The following is an 18116-nucleotide window of genomic DNA, read 5'->3' on the forward strand; positions in this document are numbered from 1 at the left end:
ATGCAGCCTTGGTGAACAGAAGAGACTTCTTTCAAAAACATTACAAAAACCTTACCAACTCCAAACTTTTGAACAGTAGTGTACATTGACATTATCCTACACTACCATTTTCTTTTTTTTGTTCTCTTTAAAGGAATTGTATGTAAGATTGTGGCCAAAATTGGTACTGCAGGTGTATCTCCCTCCCCCTCCCCCTGACTCGAGGTTGCCAGATTGGCTGCAGGATCAGCAGGAGCGTTTGTAGATCTGCAAGCTGTGGTAACTAGAGAAGATCTGGTAACCCGGATGCAGAAACACTACTGACTTTGTGATTGGCCGATAGGTGGAGGGCGGAGCTTCAGGCCAAAACACAACATGTCAACATCAACATCAGTTGAGGGCTGCAACAACAACTTTTAAATGACAATATCCTGGCCGGACTACTGTTGTCAGTGATAGAAGTATTTGAAATTAACATGATTTCTTAATGTCTAGTGACATATCAGGGTAGCCTAGAAATCTGACGCACCCTAGTGACAGCAAATTTAATCTGCCTGCGAGTGTCGTCTAGCAACTCTCAATACCCTTCTGACCTGTATTCGCCTAACTCTTGCCGGGCCAATCACATCGTGCATAGAGTCGGTGGGCAGGGCCATAATGACAACGGTTGAGTTGCGCTTGCGTGCTTCTAGTAAACACAGAAACTGGCGAACGGCGGCGGTCTTTCGAATCTGCTTTGACTGCAACTCTGGAAGACTTGGAGTTAAGCTTTTCTCTGAGAAAAGAACAAAGAACAGCACGGAAGTCATTCTTAAAAAGGGAAGATGTGTTCGGAGTTTAGCCGACCGGATACGACGAATGTTTAATCTATCAGCGAGCTCTGCTTCACCTTCGTTACTCCGGTTGGTGTAGCGCTATCCTATCGCGTACAGAGGGAGTTTGAAAGACAACCGTTTATCCCGCCCCTCAGATTGAGCTGTCAATGGTGAGTTCCAGACCAAACATCTTGATGTGGGTCTGGCTTGTCAGGCTAATATCAGGGCCCTTTTATGATTTATTGAAATATATTTCTTACATACAGTTCCTTCAAATATTATTGCTACTCATTTTCTTTTCCCTGCAATGCAATGTAAAGGTGAGGATTGTGGGTAGGCGGCAGTACCAGTTGTCTGAGCAGTGCAGGCAGGATGTCGTCAAGGGCCTGGTGACCGATGGTGGCGTGGAGCTGCTCGAAGGTTTTGGCAGCCGCTTCACGAACCTCCTCCAGAGGATCACACAGGGCCTTCCTCACGGTGGGAACCAGAGACTCCGAGAACACCAGAACCTGACACACACACAAACGGTGATATGATCCATGACATGAACCAGATGAACATGCTGAGCATTATTCTTCTGTCAGCTGGAACTCACTGCATCTTTGCTGGTGGACTTCATGATCTCGCTGAGGCCGATACACACACCCTGCCTCTCGTCGCTCTTATCCGAGCGCAGGCCCTCCTCCAGGATGGGAATGATCTCAGGCAGGATCTTCTCACCCAGTTTCCTCACCAGGTCACCTAGAGTACGAGCGGCGATCTGGACCAGGACACGCGGGAAACGCAGACAGTTAACTTCAACAACACACGCAAGGCATTACTGTCTGTTATTCTTCAAAATCTATCAATCGCACAATGCGTATGTATGTATGATGCTTAACACACTCCTATTCCCAAATGACATAAAAGTCCTACTAAAATTCAGTACTATATTTTTGTTCATTAAAAAAAAAAATCTAACCCAATTCTTTTTGATAAATACAAAAATAAAAATAAAAAGTAAGGCAAAAATGTGGATGATATATACATATTGATTTCCAAATGACCTACATTATGGTATTTTATTCATACATTTTTTATATATATATATATATATTATATATATATATATATATATATATATATAGACCCCCCCCCAACAAAAAATAATAATAAAAAAGGCATAATAATATGCATTATTATGGCACAAAATGAATAATGCTAAATGCACAATACTTTAAAATTCCTATTATAATTTATTATGATGTGTTATCTAAAATCTAATTAAATCTAATTTTAAATTAAATCTAAAAAGTATAAATAAAAAGAATATGGCATAATTATGAAATAATAAACTGCATTACATCAATACAGATTGATTTTCAAATGAGTCCACTATTATTCATTACCATATTTTATTCATCATCATCATCATCAAAAATAAATAAATAAACAAAATTAGTCACAAAAAACCCCCTCAAATACTATTAAAAACATTACAGCGCAATGCATATGAATGTAAATAAACAATGATTTCCAAACTACATTAAAACTCCTAATACAATTCATTATGGTATTTTATTTAATCAAAATCTAAAAAGGTATGTATAAATAAATATTTAAAAATTATGTAAAAATTACGCTACGTGTATGATGCTAAATACTCATTGCTTCAACATTGATTTGTATTTTTTTGTAATAATACAAAACTACAGCTCTACTACAGTTCTGATGTAATTGTTTTGAATGGAAACCAACTTCCAAACAGCACACATTGCGCGTGTTTGTGTTCAGAGTAAGAATGGGCTGCAGCTGGGAGTGTGTTGTACCGTTCTCTTGTCGGGGCAGGTGGAGGCCAGGAAGCCCAGCAGCAGAGTGAAGAGGGTGGGCAGGATTTCTCGCAGTGTGCGTGGCGTGTTGGACACCACGATCTTCCACACATGGAGAGACGCCTGTCTCACCACCAGCTGTGTGTCTGAGCGGCCCATGTAGAGCCCAGAAAGCACACGGTTCCGCCTCTCTGCGCCCAGCGCTCCGATGATGGCCTGGGGAAAGTCATTAAAAATACAACATTTGCGCACACTGTTTTCCTAGAACACGGAGACAACAGGAAATGAGGGATGTATTTTTATATACTAAAGAAAGCACAGCTGTCCTGAATGCCATGAATCCAGGGGCTCATTAAGCGTTACCTTATTCGACTGGGCCGTGCCAAAATTGTCATCCTCTGATGCCGTCTCTGTTGTCATCTTTCCCGATACCCCGGAGATATGGAACAGCAGGTCTCCTAGCAACTGCACCGAGCTGAATCTAAGAGAACACAAACCCTCAGCAACAGTCTCAACTTATGAACAGATGGAGGGGCCGGTTTAGAAGTGTGTGTGTGTGTGTGTGGTACCTGATCCTCCAGAGGTCGTCAAACAGGCCCTGTTCCAGCTCTGGCAGCAGTAAAGCGATGGCCGTCTCGGCGTACATGCTGATGATGCGCTGGCCCGCACGCAGGGCCGTGTCTCGCACGTACTCGTTCTCATCGGCCAGAGCCTGCACACACACACACACACACAGTCAATCAAACAGACCAACTTATCTACGAATAGATGAGAACAATATTTCTGTATAAAACAACCAATAAAAAGAACTCAAAAAACATGTGCAACATGATGAATTTAAGAGTGAAACCATACTTACTGGGAAGTAACAAGGAATAAACTGAAAGCCATTCTTTGAGATTATGAAAGTTAGTTTAGGATATTATTGGTTAATATTTTTTATTCTGAAATAAATATTAAAATTCTTCGCTTTATTCTTTAAACATATAATATTTTTCCTCCAAACACGGCCTTGTTCGAGTCAATAAATTATTGTATTATTTTACAATAACAAGTACGATAAATATTTTCTTAAGTTAAAAAAATAGCTTAATAATAATTTTCTGAAATAATATTAAATTAAACATTAATTCATTATGCAAATAAATACATCTTAATATGTATTTTCTCAATTTAAATATTAATTACTTAACGTATTATTACTATTGAGCAATTATTATGAAAATAAATATTCATTATTTTAATAATTTATTATTAAAATACACCTCAATATGTATTTTCCCAATTATTAATTACTTAAATTATTATTATTACTATCAAGTTATAAAACATTTAGTTGAAATTAATACACATTGAAAATAATTTCTTATTAATAACTTACTAATATTATTAGTAAGAAAATATATTTCTTAATATTTATTTTAATAGATATTATGAAAATAAAATAATCAGTTTAATATTAATTTATTACTAAGAAAATCAATTTCTTAATATATATTTTTTTCAATGTAAATTACTTTAATAATAATTTATTAAGAAATAAATATCTTTATGTATTCTCAATTTAAAAACTAATGTATTATGTAATATATTTTAAATTGAAAATATACATAATGAGATAATTATTTTCTTAGAAATAAATTATTACTAATAATAACTAATAATAATAATTTCTTTATATTTATATTCATAAACAATTAGACTTTATATGACTTATATTTGACTTTAATAATTTATTACTAAGAAAATACATTTATTTTTTCCCCTTACAATAATAAAGCGTAAACATTTGCTTAATTATTCAAATAAATATTCTCATAATAAATCTATTTATTTTACTAATAAAATAAATAGAGCATCACAATTTAGATTTCATGTTGACATGAAACAACGTAAACACTTTTTAACAATTTAATTAACTTTTTTAACTTCTGTTGGACTTGGAAATGCAGGAGAGAAACGATGCGAAACTATTTAACACTATTCAAACATGTCTTACCTTTAGGATGCAGGGAATGATGGGACCCACGTATGGAGTGAACTTATCCCCAAAGGTCAGAGGGAGGTAGATGAACATCATGATGTATCCGTCTCTGACGTGAGAGGCGATGTCCACTTTACTGGCCGTCTGAACCACGTCTGGCATCAGTTTATCCAGCTTCTCCACACCCAACGCTGCCATCACCTCGGCCAGACCTACAAGAGGAATAAAGCACAACATTCATACACTGCAAACAAAAAATGCTTTTCTTACTTAGTATCTGTGTCCCGTTTAGTACATTTACTAGAAAAGCAAAAGTAATCGTCTTGTTTTGGGGAAAAATAACTCAAAATTAAGCGAGCTTTTGCCTAAAGTAAGCAAAATAATCTGCCAGTGAGGCAAGCAAAATATTCTTAAAACAGGATTATTTTGCTTACCCCACTGGCAGATTATTTATCTTATTTTAAGCAAAAACTCTCTCTTTTGGGAGTTATTTTTTCCCAAAACGACATTTTTTTTTACTTGTCTAGTAAATGTTTTACTTGTCTAGTAAATGTAAGAATTTTTAGAAATTTTGACTAGAAACGAGACAAAAATACTAAGTAAGAAAAGCATTTTTTGAAATGTATAGTGAAGCAGAAAGACAAACACATCATATTCATAATAATGTATAATAATAATGAGAGCACGTCCTCCTTGGGAAAAGCCGTGGTAGTGTGTGTGCTGCAGCTCTCTGCCGCCCCCTAACGGTGCACTGAATCAGCACAGATCCGCTCTCACCTTGAGCAGCACCGGATCGGTCCACAGAGCTCTGTTCTGACGCCAGCGTCTCCATGAGCCACGGCAGCAGGTCATCGAAGCAAGACTCGCCCATACCCTTCACCATGGCACCCAGAGCCTTTGCAGACACGGTGCGCACCTGAGGGAGATTGACAGACGCCATCAAAAACAGCCTTCCCATACAACAAGAGTCTGCACGGATCAGTGACCACTATTACCTCGGGCACGGGGTCCAACAGAGACGCTTTGAGTCCTGGAATCACGCTGGGCAGGTACGGAGACAGATCCTGCAAACCAATGCAAAACATAAGAGAGATACTAAAGCAATGAGCAACTCTGTGTTACAATTACTGGCTTAAAGCTTTTTAAAAGCATTTCATTCTAATACAATTTCAGAACGAACCATTTTTAACCAAAATTAATCAAACTGGAGTCTGTATACAGACGCTTAAGACTTATTATTTTTTAAAAACGCATTAAAACAGTCATTTACACATCGAAATGCATAGAAATAAATCAGTTGTGTGATGAAATATTTTAATTACAATCCCAGTAGAATCTTTACCCTTTTTTGTTTGTTTTTGAAAGAAGTCTCTCTCAAATGAACAGAAATATCATTGCAATTTCAAATGACAGTTTTCTAAGTGAATGTGTAGCAGAGTCCAGCAACGGGTCGGGTACCCGCATAAAAGTGGAAATAAAATTCACGGGCGGGGATGTGGGCGGATAATTAACTGTGCAGGCGGGTAGTAGCGCGGATCGGCGGATGAGAGAGGAGAGAGGAGAGGAGAGCGAGAGCGAGAGCGAGAGAGAGAGAGAGAGAGAGAGAGAGAGAGAGAGAGAGAGAGACCGGGGCTGATTTGTGAATGAGCGCCACCTGCGAGCCACACGGGTCTCGAGTCCTCTGAGGGAGCTCGAGGCATATAAAGGCCGGAACACACCAAGCCGACGGTCGGCCGTCGGGCAGTTTTTGTGCGTCGGCCAACTAAGTTTCCTTGGTGTGTTCCACACAGTTCCACGCCGTCGGCTGGCGTTGGTCCTCGTCGGCTGTTTTTCAGCCGATTCGACATGTTAAATCGGCGTCGCCGCATGTCGGGCAGTCGGGACATATGATCGTTCTGATTTGCTGTTCAGCTAGCGAACCAGTGCACGAGAAAATAAAACGGAAGTGACGAAGCAAGTAAACGACGGAGTCAAGAGGGAACACAGAACGCCTGTCTCCTCCATAGACAGTAAAAGAAAGGTGTCGTCTCATTTGATTATATTCCTCATTCCGATACATGTTAACACATGTTAATATATATGGCTGTGTAGACCGAGGCAAGTGAAGACAAACTGATCAGCATGATCCAGCAAAGGCCAGCTTAGTATCACACTACGGGAAAATGTTAACGTTATGTCAACTGTGTGGCGAAAGCAGAACTGTGGCGTGAGATCGCAAATTAACTTGTCATGTCAGGTAAGATTTCCTTTTTTGCAATAGTTTTTTCTTCTTCAGTAGTCCATATTTTTTTAAAAAAACTGCATGTTAGATTGTTGTGTGCAACTTTCATCTTTGCACAGCAGTTAATTTCACATTCAAAATGCACTAAAGATATCAAAACACTTAATGCATGTCTTTATGTCCAAAAGCAATGATAAATCCACAGTTTAGCCCTCATATATTTCGGTTGTACTAACTGTGTGGAGAGTTTTGCAAAAGTGACCTAAATGTATTGAGAAATGTGTTCTAGCGACTGTAAAAAAAAATGCTGTCATCCAGAATACATCCAGTTAAAAGTAGAACAAAAATTAACATTACAATAGCCATGAAATTGACATAACTCAGCGTAATGTTTTTTTTCTTTTTATTGTCCCTCAGAGAAAGAGCTCAAGAAGCGGTGGGATTCATTGCGAACCCAGTACATGTGTTACAAGAAACATGGACCCTCAGGAAGTTCTGGAGCTCAGAAGACCCACCTGCAGTTTCTAGAACCTCACACAAAGAGGAAGGAGTGCACCTCAAATCTAACACTATCAGGGTACACACACACACACACACACATATATATATATATATATATATATATATATATATATATATATATATATATGTGTGTGTGTGTATGTATGTGTGTATATATATATATATATATATATATATATATATATATATATATACACATACATACATATAAATATATATACATATACATATAAATATTATATATATATATATATATATATATATATATATATATATATATATATATATATATATATATATATATATATATATGTGTGTGTGTAATTTATTTTATTTATTTTTTCTTTCCATTTGAACAAATTAACATTTTGCTTTTGGTAAAGTGGCCAATGAATGTTCAGATGGGTCTATTTACAAGTAATTCAACAAATCAACTTCCACAATGTGCATCTGAATAGATCCATTTAGCCAATTTGCAGGGTATTGTTTTAGCTATGCCCTGTTATTGTTATGGGTTATTGGTGAACAAGTGTAAGAATCTATTGTATCACATTGTTCACATTTTGATTGTTTCTTTAAGGAACCTTTGTCTGAAAGTGAATCCTGTTTCCCCTCAGATGGTACCAACAGTGACACCTGGATTGGCCCCCGTGAGGAGCCCAGCTTCATTACGGCTGAGCTACGGCTCAGTACACCCTTGGCTGAATCTACACATATAGCTACTTTTATAGCTATTCTCTATATAGCTATTTGTGCCCATTGTACTGAACATTGGAAAATAAAAAACTTTGACTTTGGGTACTTGCATTCACAGTTCTTTATGTAAAAAAGGATCACAAAACAAGATGATGCAGAATTCTAACCCTTATTTTGCTATTTGACATCTAACTAGCAGGGTAAATAAACACATCTATATTGATGTTTTAATTTAAGAATAAATAGATTTTCAATTAATAGAGACATATTTTTATAATGTGTTACTTCCACAATACAATGTTATCAAAGTGCAATATCTGTAAATTAATAGTTAGCATGGTTACTGTCAGTTAAGTTCAGTGTATGGTTGAGTGTTACATTATTTTCATTAACATTTCTGTGCCACTGGAGATTTCATTTCCAAACTGCTGTTATGTGATGTGCATGAAGCAGCATGATATCATTTTGAAGAAATGTCACCATAGGCATGTTTCCAATGAAAATATATATACAAATTCTGTCATAATTCATTGAACTAGCACCAAGCATTGTCACAAACATAATTTACTGTAAATCAGAATGCGTCATACACATATATTTATTTTAACAATCCTTATAAGTGGCCATTGTTCAGATTGTGTCACATTAACTTCCACAATGCATCTGAATGAGCCAATTTGCAGGGTGTTGTTTGAGCTATGCCCTGTTATTGTTATGGTTCATTGATAGGTGAACAAGTGTAATAATCTATGGTTTCACATTTTGACTTCGGGTATGGTTTCACCCATTTAGTGAGCGTTCCTCGTATTTTTGGCGTCCGCTTCTACCTTTCCTCTTCCACAAGTAAAAGACCAAGGGCTGACAACGGCAATGCCATTTGCAACGTTCTGAAATGCACGAATCCGTCTGTGTGGGGAAACGAAAACGACAGCTGATATCTTTATAGCTCTTCCGGTTTCCCGCTTCGAATAACGAAAACAGGCTACTGCCACCAGCTGGGACGGAAAGGTATTTCCTCTAACGCAGGCGCAGAACGGACGCGCTATTGGCCGTCTGATGTCGAGCGTCGGCTTGGTGTGTCAGGGCAACTTTGGACCGCTTTGGACCCAAGACGCTGCCGACGTGAGGCAACGTGAGCCGACTCAGCAGTTTGCTTTCGTCGCCACTAGTTGATCGGCGTCGGCTTGGTGTGTTCCTAGCTTAAGGACCAGAGATCACCAGACCTGGATTTGACGTTGAGTTGTGTTTACTTTTTACTATGTGCGTGCGCTTGGCAGATGTCCATGAGGGGCTGCCCACGTTACTTTCATTTTGTTTGGTTAAAGTCTTTTAAATGTTCGCCGGTTCCCGCCTCCTTCTTCCCCTCTCGAACATATTGTAGGCTATTACAATTTGTATGTCCAAATTACCATTACACATACAAATTGGGGACACTAAAAATATGATTAAAGTTATTCAACTTATTATACAAATAAAATGTATGAATTAGGTCTTATTTAATTCTATAAACTATAATACTGATCTGCCAACATTGTTGCTATATGATAAATTAAAATAAGCTGATAACATCACTGTTTTCTCCAGAACGACTGTACAGCTAAATCTAATTTTGTCGCAATATTGTCCTGTTTGACACTGTGAAGCTGCTTTGACACAATCGTGATTGTAAAAGCGCTATATAAATAAAGTTGATTGATTGATTGATACACGCAACAACGATATGCCATTTGACCCATCACGTCACCACCACTGCGACATTGAAACTTTTGTTGATGCCTCTCGTAGCGCAGGTGGAGCGAGCGTTGCAGGAGTAGCAATGGATGAAGTAAAAGTAAAGTTGGTGAGTAGAGTAGCTTTAATGAAATTGTTGACGAGTCTTTAAAGGTACTTTTGCCTCTTTCATTAGCCCTTTCATGATGCTGTTGTGATGTTGAGAGAGGTGCAGGATAAAAAATAAAGCATTTTAAATTGAATGTTTTAGCGTGTGATTTATCGCGGGCATGGGTCGGGTAGCGGGCCAACTATTTGCGGGTCTGGGCGGGTGTGGATTTAATTTTGATATTTTCACGGGTCGGATCTGGTGCTAAACCTTGCGGGTACGGGCGGAGGCAGGTCACCAAAAATGGACCCAAAAATGAACTCTGATGTGTAGTAAAATTAGCATTTTACTAAATAATGCATTCTCAGCAGCATTACTCCACTCGTCAAAGTCACATGATCCTTCAGAAATCATTCTAATATGAGGATTTGATGCTCAAGTTTATATAATGACTGATACTTTTATTTTCAGGATTGTATAATAATTAGATTTTTTTTTGTAACATTATAAAATGTATTTATTGTATCTCTTGATAAATTTAATGCATCCTTGATGAATAAAAGTACTAATTTCTTTATAAAAAAAAAATCTTACTGACTTTTGTAGTGTATGTGTGTATCTTGTTTTTGAATGGTTGCAAATGTAGCTCATCCAATCCATGTGGATATCAAGGGTGGATAAAAGGAACCAGAGGTTGTTTAAAGGGTTACTTCAGCGATTAGCATATGGCTTTGTATTAGTAGAAACCCGGGAGTATATTCGAATGATTGTGCTCCCCCTCCTCATGTCCCCCTGAGATGAGAGATTTATGCATTTTATTTCTGGAAAAAATCCTCCGATGATGCAAATATCGTCAATTTGCTTCCAAAGCCATGAAGTGAAAACGCACCAGACTGAAGACGCTCTGTGAATGACTGCCACGCGCGTGGACGCGTTTACCTCAGCTCTCATTACGAGAGCTCATTCAGCTCAGTCATCACGGTGAATGTAATCTGACTCCTGCTGCGTTTGTGCTGTGGCACTCGCTCAGCAACTAAATCACATTATATTGAACAGACACGTTCAGTTTTTAATTGTAGTGTCTGTTCTCCAACTGAAATGAACGCGGTGGGAAAGTGATCTAGTAGCGGTGGCTTTGGGAGTGGCCAGCGAAGCAATGAATTCTGGGAATTGTTGTCTTTCATCCCTATGAGACAAAAATAAATTTTCTGTCTTTTCTCAGTCTAGAACGCACCAAATTCAAAAATAATTTCACATTTCTACTACATTAATGAGTCATCTTCCCAGCGCTGAAGTACCTTTAACTTACATGTGTAACATATATATAAAAGAGCACGGTTGCGATTATGTGAGAATCATTTCCTACCTTCTGGTCAGTAAGCGAGTACATGTTTCCGATGATCTGCGCGGCCATCTTGCGTGTGTCGGTGGATCGGTCCTGGAACGCTCTCTGGACGATGGGCATTATCAGAGCCAGAGACGGAGCGTCGATGAAGTGCACAAACTTAGTGTCCAGCAGCGCTTGCAGGCAGTGATGCGTCTTGTGAGACGGGTCAGTCAAAGCGTCCAGCAGGATGGGGGTGATAGCTGCCGGATTCATAATATCAGTTCAGCGTTAACACAACAGAATCAGCACTTCTTTAGATCACAGTGCTACACCTCCCAGCCAAAAAACAAGCAGATATACACAACAAACAGACCACTGGGAGTCTTTGAATGCTCAAGACTGACAAATAATGATTTATGCACTTCTCCCAGTTCGCTATTTAAACATGAATGATTCATACCCAGGATCTCAGGGTTGCGGATAACAGAGCCGATCTGTCGGAGCGCTTGCTGACCGGCCTTCTGCACCTTCACGTGAGAGTCCGTCAGAACCTCCGTCAGCTTGGGAACGATGTTCGGCAGACATGAGGACAACTGCTTAGGAGCGCAGTACGCCATCGCACCCAACAACTCCACTGACCCTGCACACGGAGTGATGAGTTAGGAAGACAACCACAACACTACACTTCTGCATTTACATGTGTGACTGTAATAATGAAAAAACTAATTAAATTAATAACAAAATAAAAAACAATATTATATATATATATATATATATATATATATATATATATAAACAATCTGTATTTGCATGCTTCAATGATAATGATTATTTAACATATATAAAATAATATAAATAACTATAAAAATAAAATAATTTCCATGTGAGAGCGATTTATAATCTTATATATATATATATATATAATGAAATATATTAAATAAATACATTTAAAAACAATCTGTATTTCCATGAGACAGAGATCATGATTAATAAAAATATATAAAATAAATACTAGTACTACTACTAATAATATATAATTTGAACAATAAAAAATACTATAGTAAAAAATAAAATAATTAATCAATATCCATATCAGAGTGAAAATGATTGATGCTGACAAATTATATATATATATCTTTTTATTATAATACATTTAAACTAATAAAATAAACAATGCTCTGCATTTCCATGTGAGGCAGTGATAATTAATTATAAAGTACAACATAATAATATAAAATACATAACTATGAAAAAACTATAATTAAATACAAAATTACATAAACAGACAATGCTCTGCATTTCCATGCGAGACTGTGATAATCGTTAATAAAAATATAATATTAATAATATAAAATAAATAGTAAAATTATAATAAAAAACTAATTATAATAAAAATAAACAATGCTCTGCATTCCCATGCGAGACAGTGAAATTGAAAATAAAAATAATAAGAATTAAAATATAATAATAAATATAAATAAAAAAAATGTACTACTATAATAAAAATTATAATATCATTTTTAAAAATAATTATAGGGCTGAACACTATAATCCCAAAAACTTCCCTTGTTTTGCTAACCAAGAACTTCCATAAAAAACACTAATTAATTTTCACACACATTATCTGGGTAATATCTGAAATGAATGATCTGGGTAATATCTGAAATGAATGATCTGGGTAATATCTGAAATGAATGATCTGGGTAATATCTGAAATGAATATGGTGTTAACAGTGGTTTGCAGTGAGCCGCAGACCTGCTTTGGTTCTCCAGGACTCCTCCTCCAGCGCCACCAGCAGAGACGGCAGCACCAGCTTCACCCCGTGAGCGCTCAGGTTCCTCATCACAGCCTTGGCACAGTCGTCCGCAGCCTGACACACACCAAACCACCACATCATGATGGAGCAGGGAGAATAAACCACACATGCATTCGTTCACAATATTACGTAATTGTGCATCCTTACTGAAAGTGAAAAAGAAATCACAGCCAAAAAAGAACATCGTATCTTTCTTCTATTGTATTTACCTGTGCTTGTAATTTGCTTATTATTTTCTATGCAGATGCACTCCCCTTCAAAATCATCCTAGAATGATTCCTTCTTTACAGATAGCTATAACATCTGGGGGAATTGATTTCATATCGCAATATATAAACCGCAGAAAAAGTTGCAATGACATTTTTTTCCAATATCTTGCAGCCCTAGTAATGTTTAATTAAAATAATTGTATCTGATGCAGGATTCTGAACCAATGAGATGACACTGGACGGGGCAATGACCAAACCAAACAAATACAGGTTGTGAGAGAGGAGTGTTCGTACCTCTCTGACGTACTGGTTCCCATCCCCAAAACAGAGCAGCAGATGAGGGAGGACGTGAACCACATACGGTTCAAATAACTTCCCCAGCATGTTACACAACATCTCAAATGCAAACAGAGCTCCTGTGAGAAGAGACAAGATTATTAGGAAGAGAGCAGGAAATGGGATCAGCACACAAGCAAGACTCGAACATGCTTCAGTCCATTTATTTATTCATTTAATTAGTAAAAATGATTAATTTTGGTTTTGATTTCAGTTAGAGCCGCACGATTAATCGTTAAAAGATCACGATCTCGATTCAAACTCCCATTTGATCTCAATTCTAGATGACAGTGAGTCTGCTGTCTAGTCCACTTTCACGTTTTTCTCAGAACCTCTAGTCCGCATGTTATTTTGTTAGTTGTCTTTTTTCTTCAGGATCGCAGAAGAATCGCAATCTCTCAATTTATCCACAATCGTGCAGCTCTAATTTCAGTTGATGTTTTTCAAAAAGCTAAACAAGTAACAGTTTACTTGACTGTTTTAGTAAAAAAATGTTTGCAAATATTTTATTATCATTTATTAAATAATCATTTTACTGTACTAGGGGTTTAACGGTACATGTATCGGTCCTGAACCGTCACAGTCAGACGAGGAACAGTCAGTCACAGTAACTGGGTTAATGGGAAGCCATTAAGGTGCGCTTCACTTGTCGTTTTCTTGTGGAAAGGTGAAGTAATGGTACTCGCTCATCTTTCTGTGATTTCTTGAAAAAATTGATTGGTACTGTACCAGCTAACTCAGAGGGGACTAAATGCCACTAGGTGGAACAAACTGTAATTTGCACTACTGTCTGTTCAACCGAACTCGTATCAACCCGTGACCCCAAAACCGAGTTATGCACCAAACCGTGACTTCTGTGTGCCATGCCATTACACCCCTTTTATATACATGTTTTATATAATTATTAGGGCTATCAAAGTTAACGCATTAATAACGCATTAACGCAAATTCCTTTTAACGGCACTACCTTTATTAACGCGCGTTAACGCAGCGTGCATTTTCTGTTTGATCCGTGGTCCGTAGTTGGAGAGATCAAAATAAGCCTTAGACGTAAAGGATGCAGCAGCAAACATTAATAGGGAAAGAAAATGGTTAACATTAATATTCTAAACCAAAAGTGCAGTTATTGCCTGAAAGCTACCATATTTTCTGTTTAACCATAGACACCAGGTCGGAAGAAAAGTCTGTTTACACTGAGCACATTCTCTGCAGTCGGAGCGCGATGCGCGAATACACTGAAGCTCACTCTCGCTCATGTCTGAGGTAAATCATTGACACATCACCACGTACAGTATATGTGCTATATTGAACTAAATGCATTACAATCGCCTAAAACGAATGCACAGGTTACTTTTCTGAACAGGAGCGCTCCCGAATCTTGCACTGTTTTCGTGAATTGCGGCACAGTTCGGCGCCCACACACGAAATACTGGCAGTTCAATAGGGAGCGCGCGTCTCTTCTCGTGGAATATGGACCTCCTCCAGTATGGTGTGTTACTGGTGCGCTCACAGGTCCACATGACAGCTTTCACATTGCCAGTTTTTCATACAAACTGTGCCCTGCTCTGAACTAAACTGCCAGTAAAACTCCCATTATTTATAATCTTAAAGGTCCCGTTCTTTGCGATCCCATCTTTCAAACTTTAGATAGTGTGTAATGTTGCTGTTAGAGCATAAATAATACCTGTAAAATGATAAAGCTCAAAGTTCAATGCCAAGCGAGATATTTTATTTAACAGAAGTTCCCTTTCAAAGCCTACAGCGAACGGCCGGTTTGGACTACACCGCTGCACTTCCTGCTGTAATGACGCAACTAAAACCGCTTGTTGACGAACCCTCCGCCCACAAGAACACGCAAATTCCGGGGGTGTTGTCCTTTTGCTCTCGCAGGTCGAGAATAGGAAGCGTTGTTTTTGTAGAGTGTGTTTGTCGCCATACCATTGAAACGCTGTTATTTTCATCCCGGAGTCAAATCACCTTTGTTTGGCCTTCCCACGGACGATGTACGTAGAGATCAATGGCTACAGTTTATGGTTAACTCGGTTCCAGAAAATTATAATCACAATTTAAAACTATGTGCAGCACATTTTGCTGAGGACTGCTTCCTCAATCTCAATCAGTTTAATGCCGGATTCGCAGAAAGATTATTCTTAAAAGATGAAGCAGTTCGCTCTTTGTCTGGAGAAGGCGTTGTTTATGGACCACAACCGTTAAGTGTATTTTATTATTTAAGTCGGTCCGTTTAACAGTTTATGTAACTCATGACACAAAGTGCAACGCTGTTTAGCTCTGTTAACTAACGTTAGATGGTAATTGAAACTAATCCGAAAAACTTAGCATATAAAAGTGTAGTAATTCATTCAGACACCATCGATTGTTGGTGTTTGTAATGATCAGTTTAAACTACTGAATAGACAGCTTACCATTCTGAAACATCCAGCAAAAGTCTTTCCTGAGCAGGTTGTAATCGAACCTCTTCGATATTCTCCGGGTCTGATTCCGACTCAAATTGATAAGGCAATATAGACATTTTTGCAATAACATTGAGCGAGCGTATGGTATCTACACGTTATGATAAGAGGCGGGACCTTTCCGGGCAACGTGCTAAGCTGCTGTCCAATCACAGCGCGGGAAGCGCTGGCCCAATCAGAACTCGTTACGTGTTTCTGAAGGAGGGACTTCATAGAACAAGGAAATCATCAGGCCGTTTTTAGGACAGAGGAAACAGCGGGATACAGATAAGTAAATTGTGTGAAAAATACTGTTTTTTTACACGCGAAACATGAACTCATGTTATATTGCACACTGTAAACATAGTCAAAGCTTCGAAAACACACGAAGAATGGGACCTTTAAAATTAGAGAAATACCTGCTTATTCTGAATTTTTAAGCTTAGGCTTAAGAGACATGAACAAGTTCTTTGATAAACATCTATGACCTTTGATACATATCTGGTCTTCATGCTGTATTATTGATTATTATTGAATAAGTATGGTTTCACTAATAATAAACGTAAATTTGCATAAAGCATGCATATTTGTCCATATACCCATGTTGATTAGAGTATTAAAAACTTAATTCAAACTTAATTTAAGATACATTTGCAACATATAAAAATATATGTTGATTAAATTGCGATTAATCGCGAGTTAACGCATGACAATCATGCGATTAATCGCATTAAATATTTGAATCGTTTGACAGCCCTAATAATTATATAATAAAATATTAAACATTCCTTTTAATATATATTTTATATGAATAATAATAAAATATTATATATTCCTTGTCATTTATATTTATTATACACACACACACACACACACACACACACACACACACACACACACACACACACACACACACACACACACACACACACACACACACACACACACACACACACACGTCATGCATGTAAAGCACACTTAATTGCTAAATTGTATGCACAATTTTTTATTTTAAAATGTTTTATATGCCGCAGCCTTCCTCACCTTCTCTGCGTCTGGAGTTCTTCTTGTCCTGGATGGCGTCTGTAAGAGTGCTCATGATCTCCTGCTGTTTGAGAGACAGGATGCCCAGACCTTTGACCAGCCCGGCCAGCCCGTAAGCCGCTCCCTTCCGCTCGGCGTATTTATCGCTCTCCAGCAGGAGCTGCAGGAGCTTCCGCACCATCCCACCAGCGTCCTCCTTTATAGCAGGAACCAGAGGAGGGAGACAACTCGCCACCGACTCCTGAACCTGAGCACCACCAGACAGAGAGGGATGTATGGGAATATTTTTAACCATCATTTATATGCATCATTTAATTATGTCAAGGGGAAACGTCACCAAATAGTAATTGCACTGTAAAAAATTAGTACATTATGTTTGAAAATACATACTAGTCCCGTATTTTCCGGACTACAAGTCACTTTTTTTCATAGTTTGGCTGGTCCTGTGACTTATATAACATATTTAATTCATACTGACTGATAAGAATAAACATTCAGCAACGTCTACAGCCGCGAGAGGGCGTTCTGCTCCTGTAGCCTACCCCTGAAAAAATTAACTGAAAACAGAAAAAACTGTTAACGGAAAGTTAACTTAAAGACAACAACTGAGAAAGACTGAACACAAACAAAATGCCCCCATGAAGAAAATCCTATTCTGCAAATTATCACACCCGAGAACGATTCACACACCGTTTTTCTGGCGCGGCTGAGCCTCTCCCGGCAGAGCGTTCAAGCATCTGTGGACTCGTTCCTCCAGCTCCGGCCATCTCGCTTTCAGTCCGCGATTAGCTTTCTTTGTTTTCTTCATTACAGTTAAAGTAACGTCTGCTTTTCGCCAGTCCCTCAAGTTTCTCTCTCACTTCAAACTTTCTTTCTGCTGAAAGCAGGGCTTGACATAAGCGGGTGCGCGAGCTTCTGCCCTAATGCGACTTATAGTCCAGTGCAACTTATTTATGTTTTTTTCCTCTTCATGACTGCATTTTTTGACTGATGCGACTTATACTCCGGATCGACCTTTTGTCCGGAAAATACGGTATATAATTTCTCATTTAATTCAATGTGTAACTTGCGGTTTCTTTGTAAAACGTA

General features: G+C 38.0%; 1 protein-coding gene across 1 annotated transcript in view; it reads right to left on the minus strand.

The window, feature by feature from the left end:
• Positions 1–18116, minus strand: part of gcn1 (GCN1 activator of EIF2AK4) — a 74445-nt gene that overhangs the window by 15430 nt on the left and 40899 nt on the right. The window contains exons 34-46 of the mRNA XM_067414485.1: positions 17028–17274; positions 13492–13613; positions 12928–13042; positions 11632–11811; positions 11211–11431; positions 5582–5650; positions 5364–5502; positions 4602–4798; positions 3172–3314; positions 2966–3083; positions 2603–2818; positions 1390–1554; positions 1142–1303 (exon numbers count right to left, since the gene is read on the minus strand). Of these exons, the coding sequence (XP_067270586.1) occupies positions 1142–1303; positions 1390–1554; positions 2603–2818; positions 2966–3083; positions 3172–3314; positions 4602–4798; positions 5364–5502; positions 5582–5650; positions 11211–11431; positions 11632–11811; positions 12928–13042; positions 13492–13613; positions 17028–17274 (2094 nt within the window). The remainder of the gene's footprint in view (positions 1–1141; positions 1304–1389; positions 1555–2602; positions 2819–2965; positions 3084–3171; positions 3315–4601; positions 4799–5363; positions 5503–5581; positions 5651–11210; positions 11432–11631; positions 11812–12927; positions 13043–13491; positions 13614–17027; positions 17275–18116) is intronic.

The sequence above is a fragment of the Pseudorasbora parva genome, chromosome 13, assembly GCF_024679245.1.
Source record: "Pseudorasbora parva isolate DD20220531a chromosome 13, ASM2467924v1, whole genome shotgun sequence".
Classification (NCBI taxonomy): domain Eukaryota; kingdom Metazoa; phylum Chordata; class Actinopteri; order Cypriniformes; family Gobionidae; genus Pseudorasbora; species Pseudorasbora parva.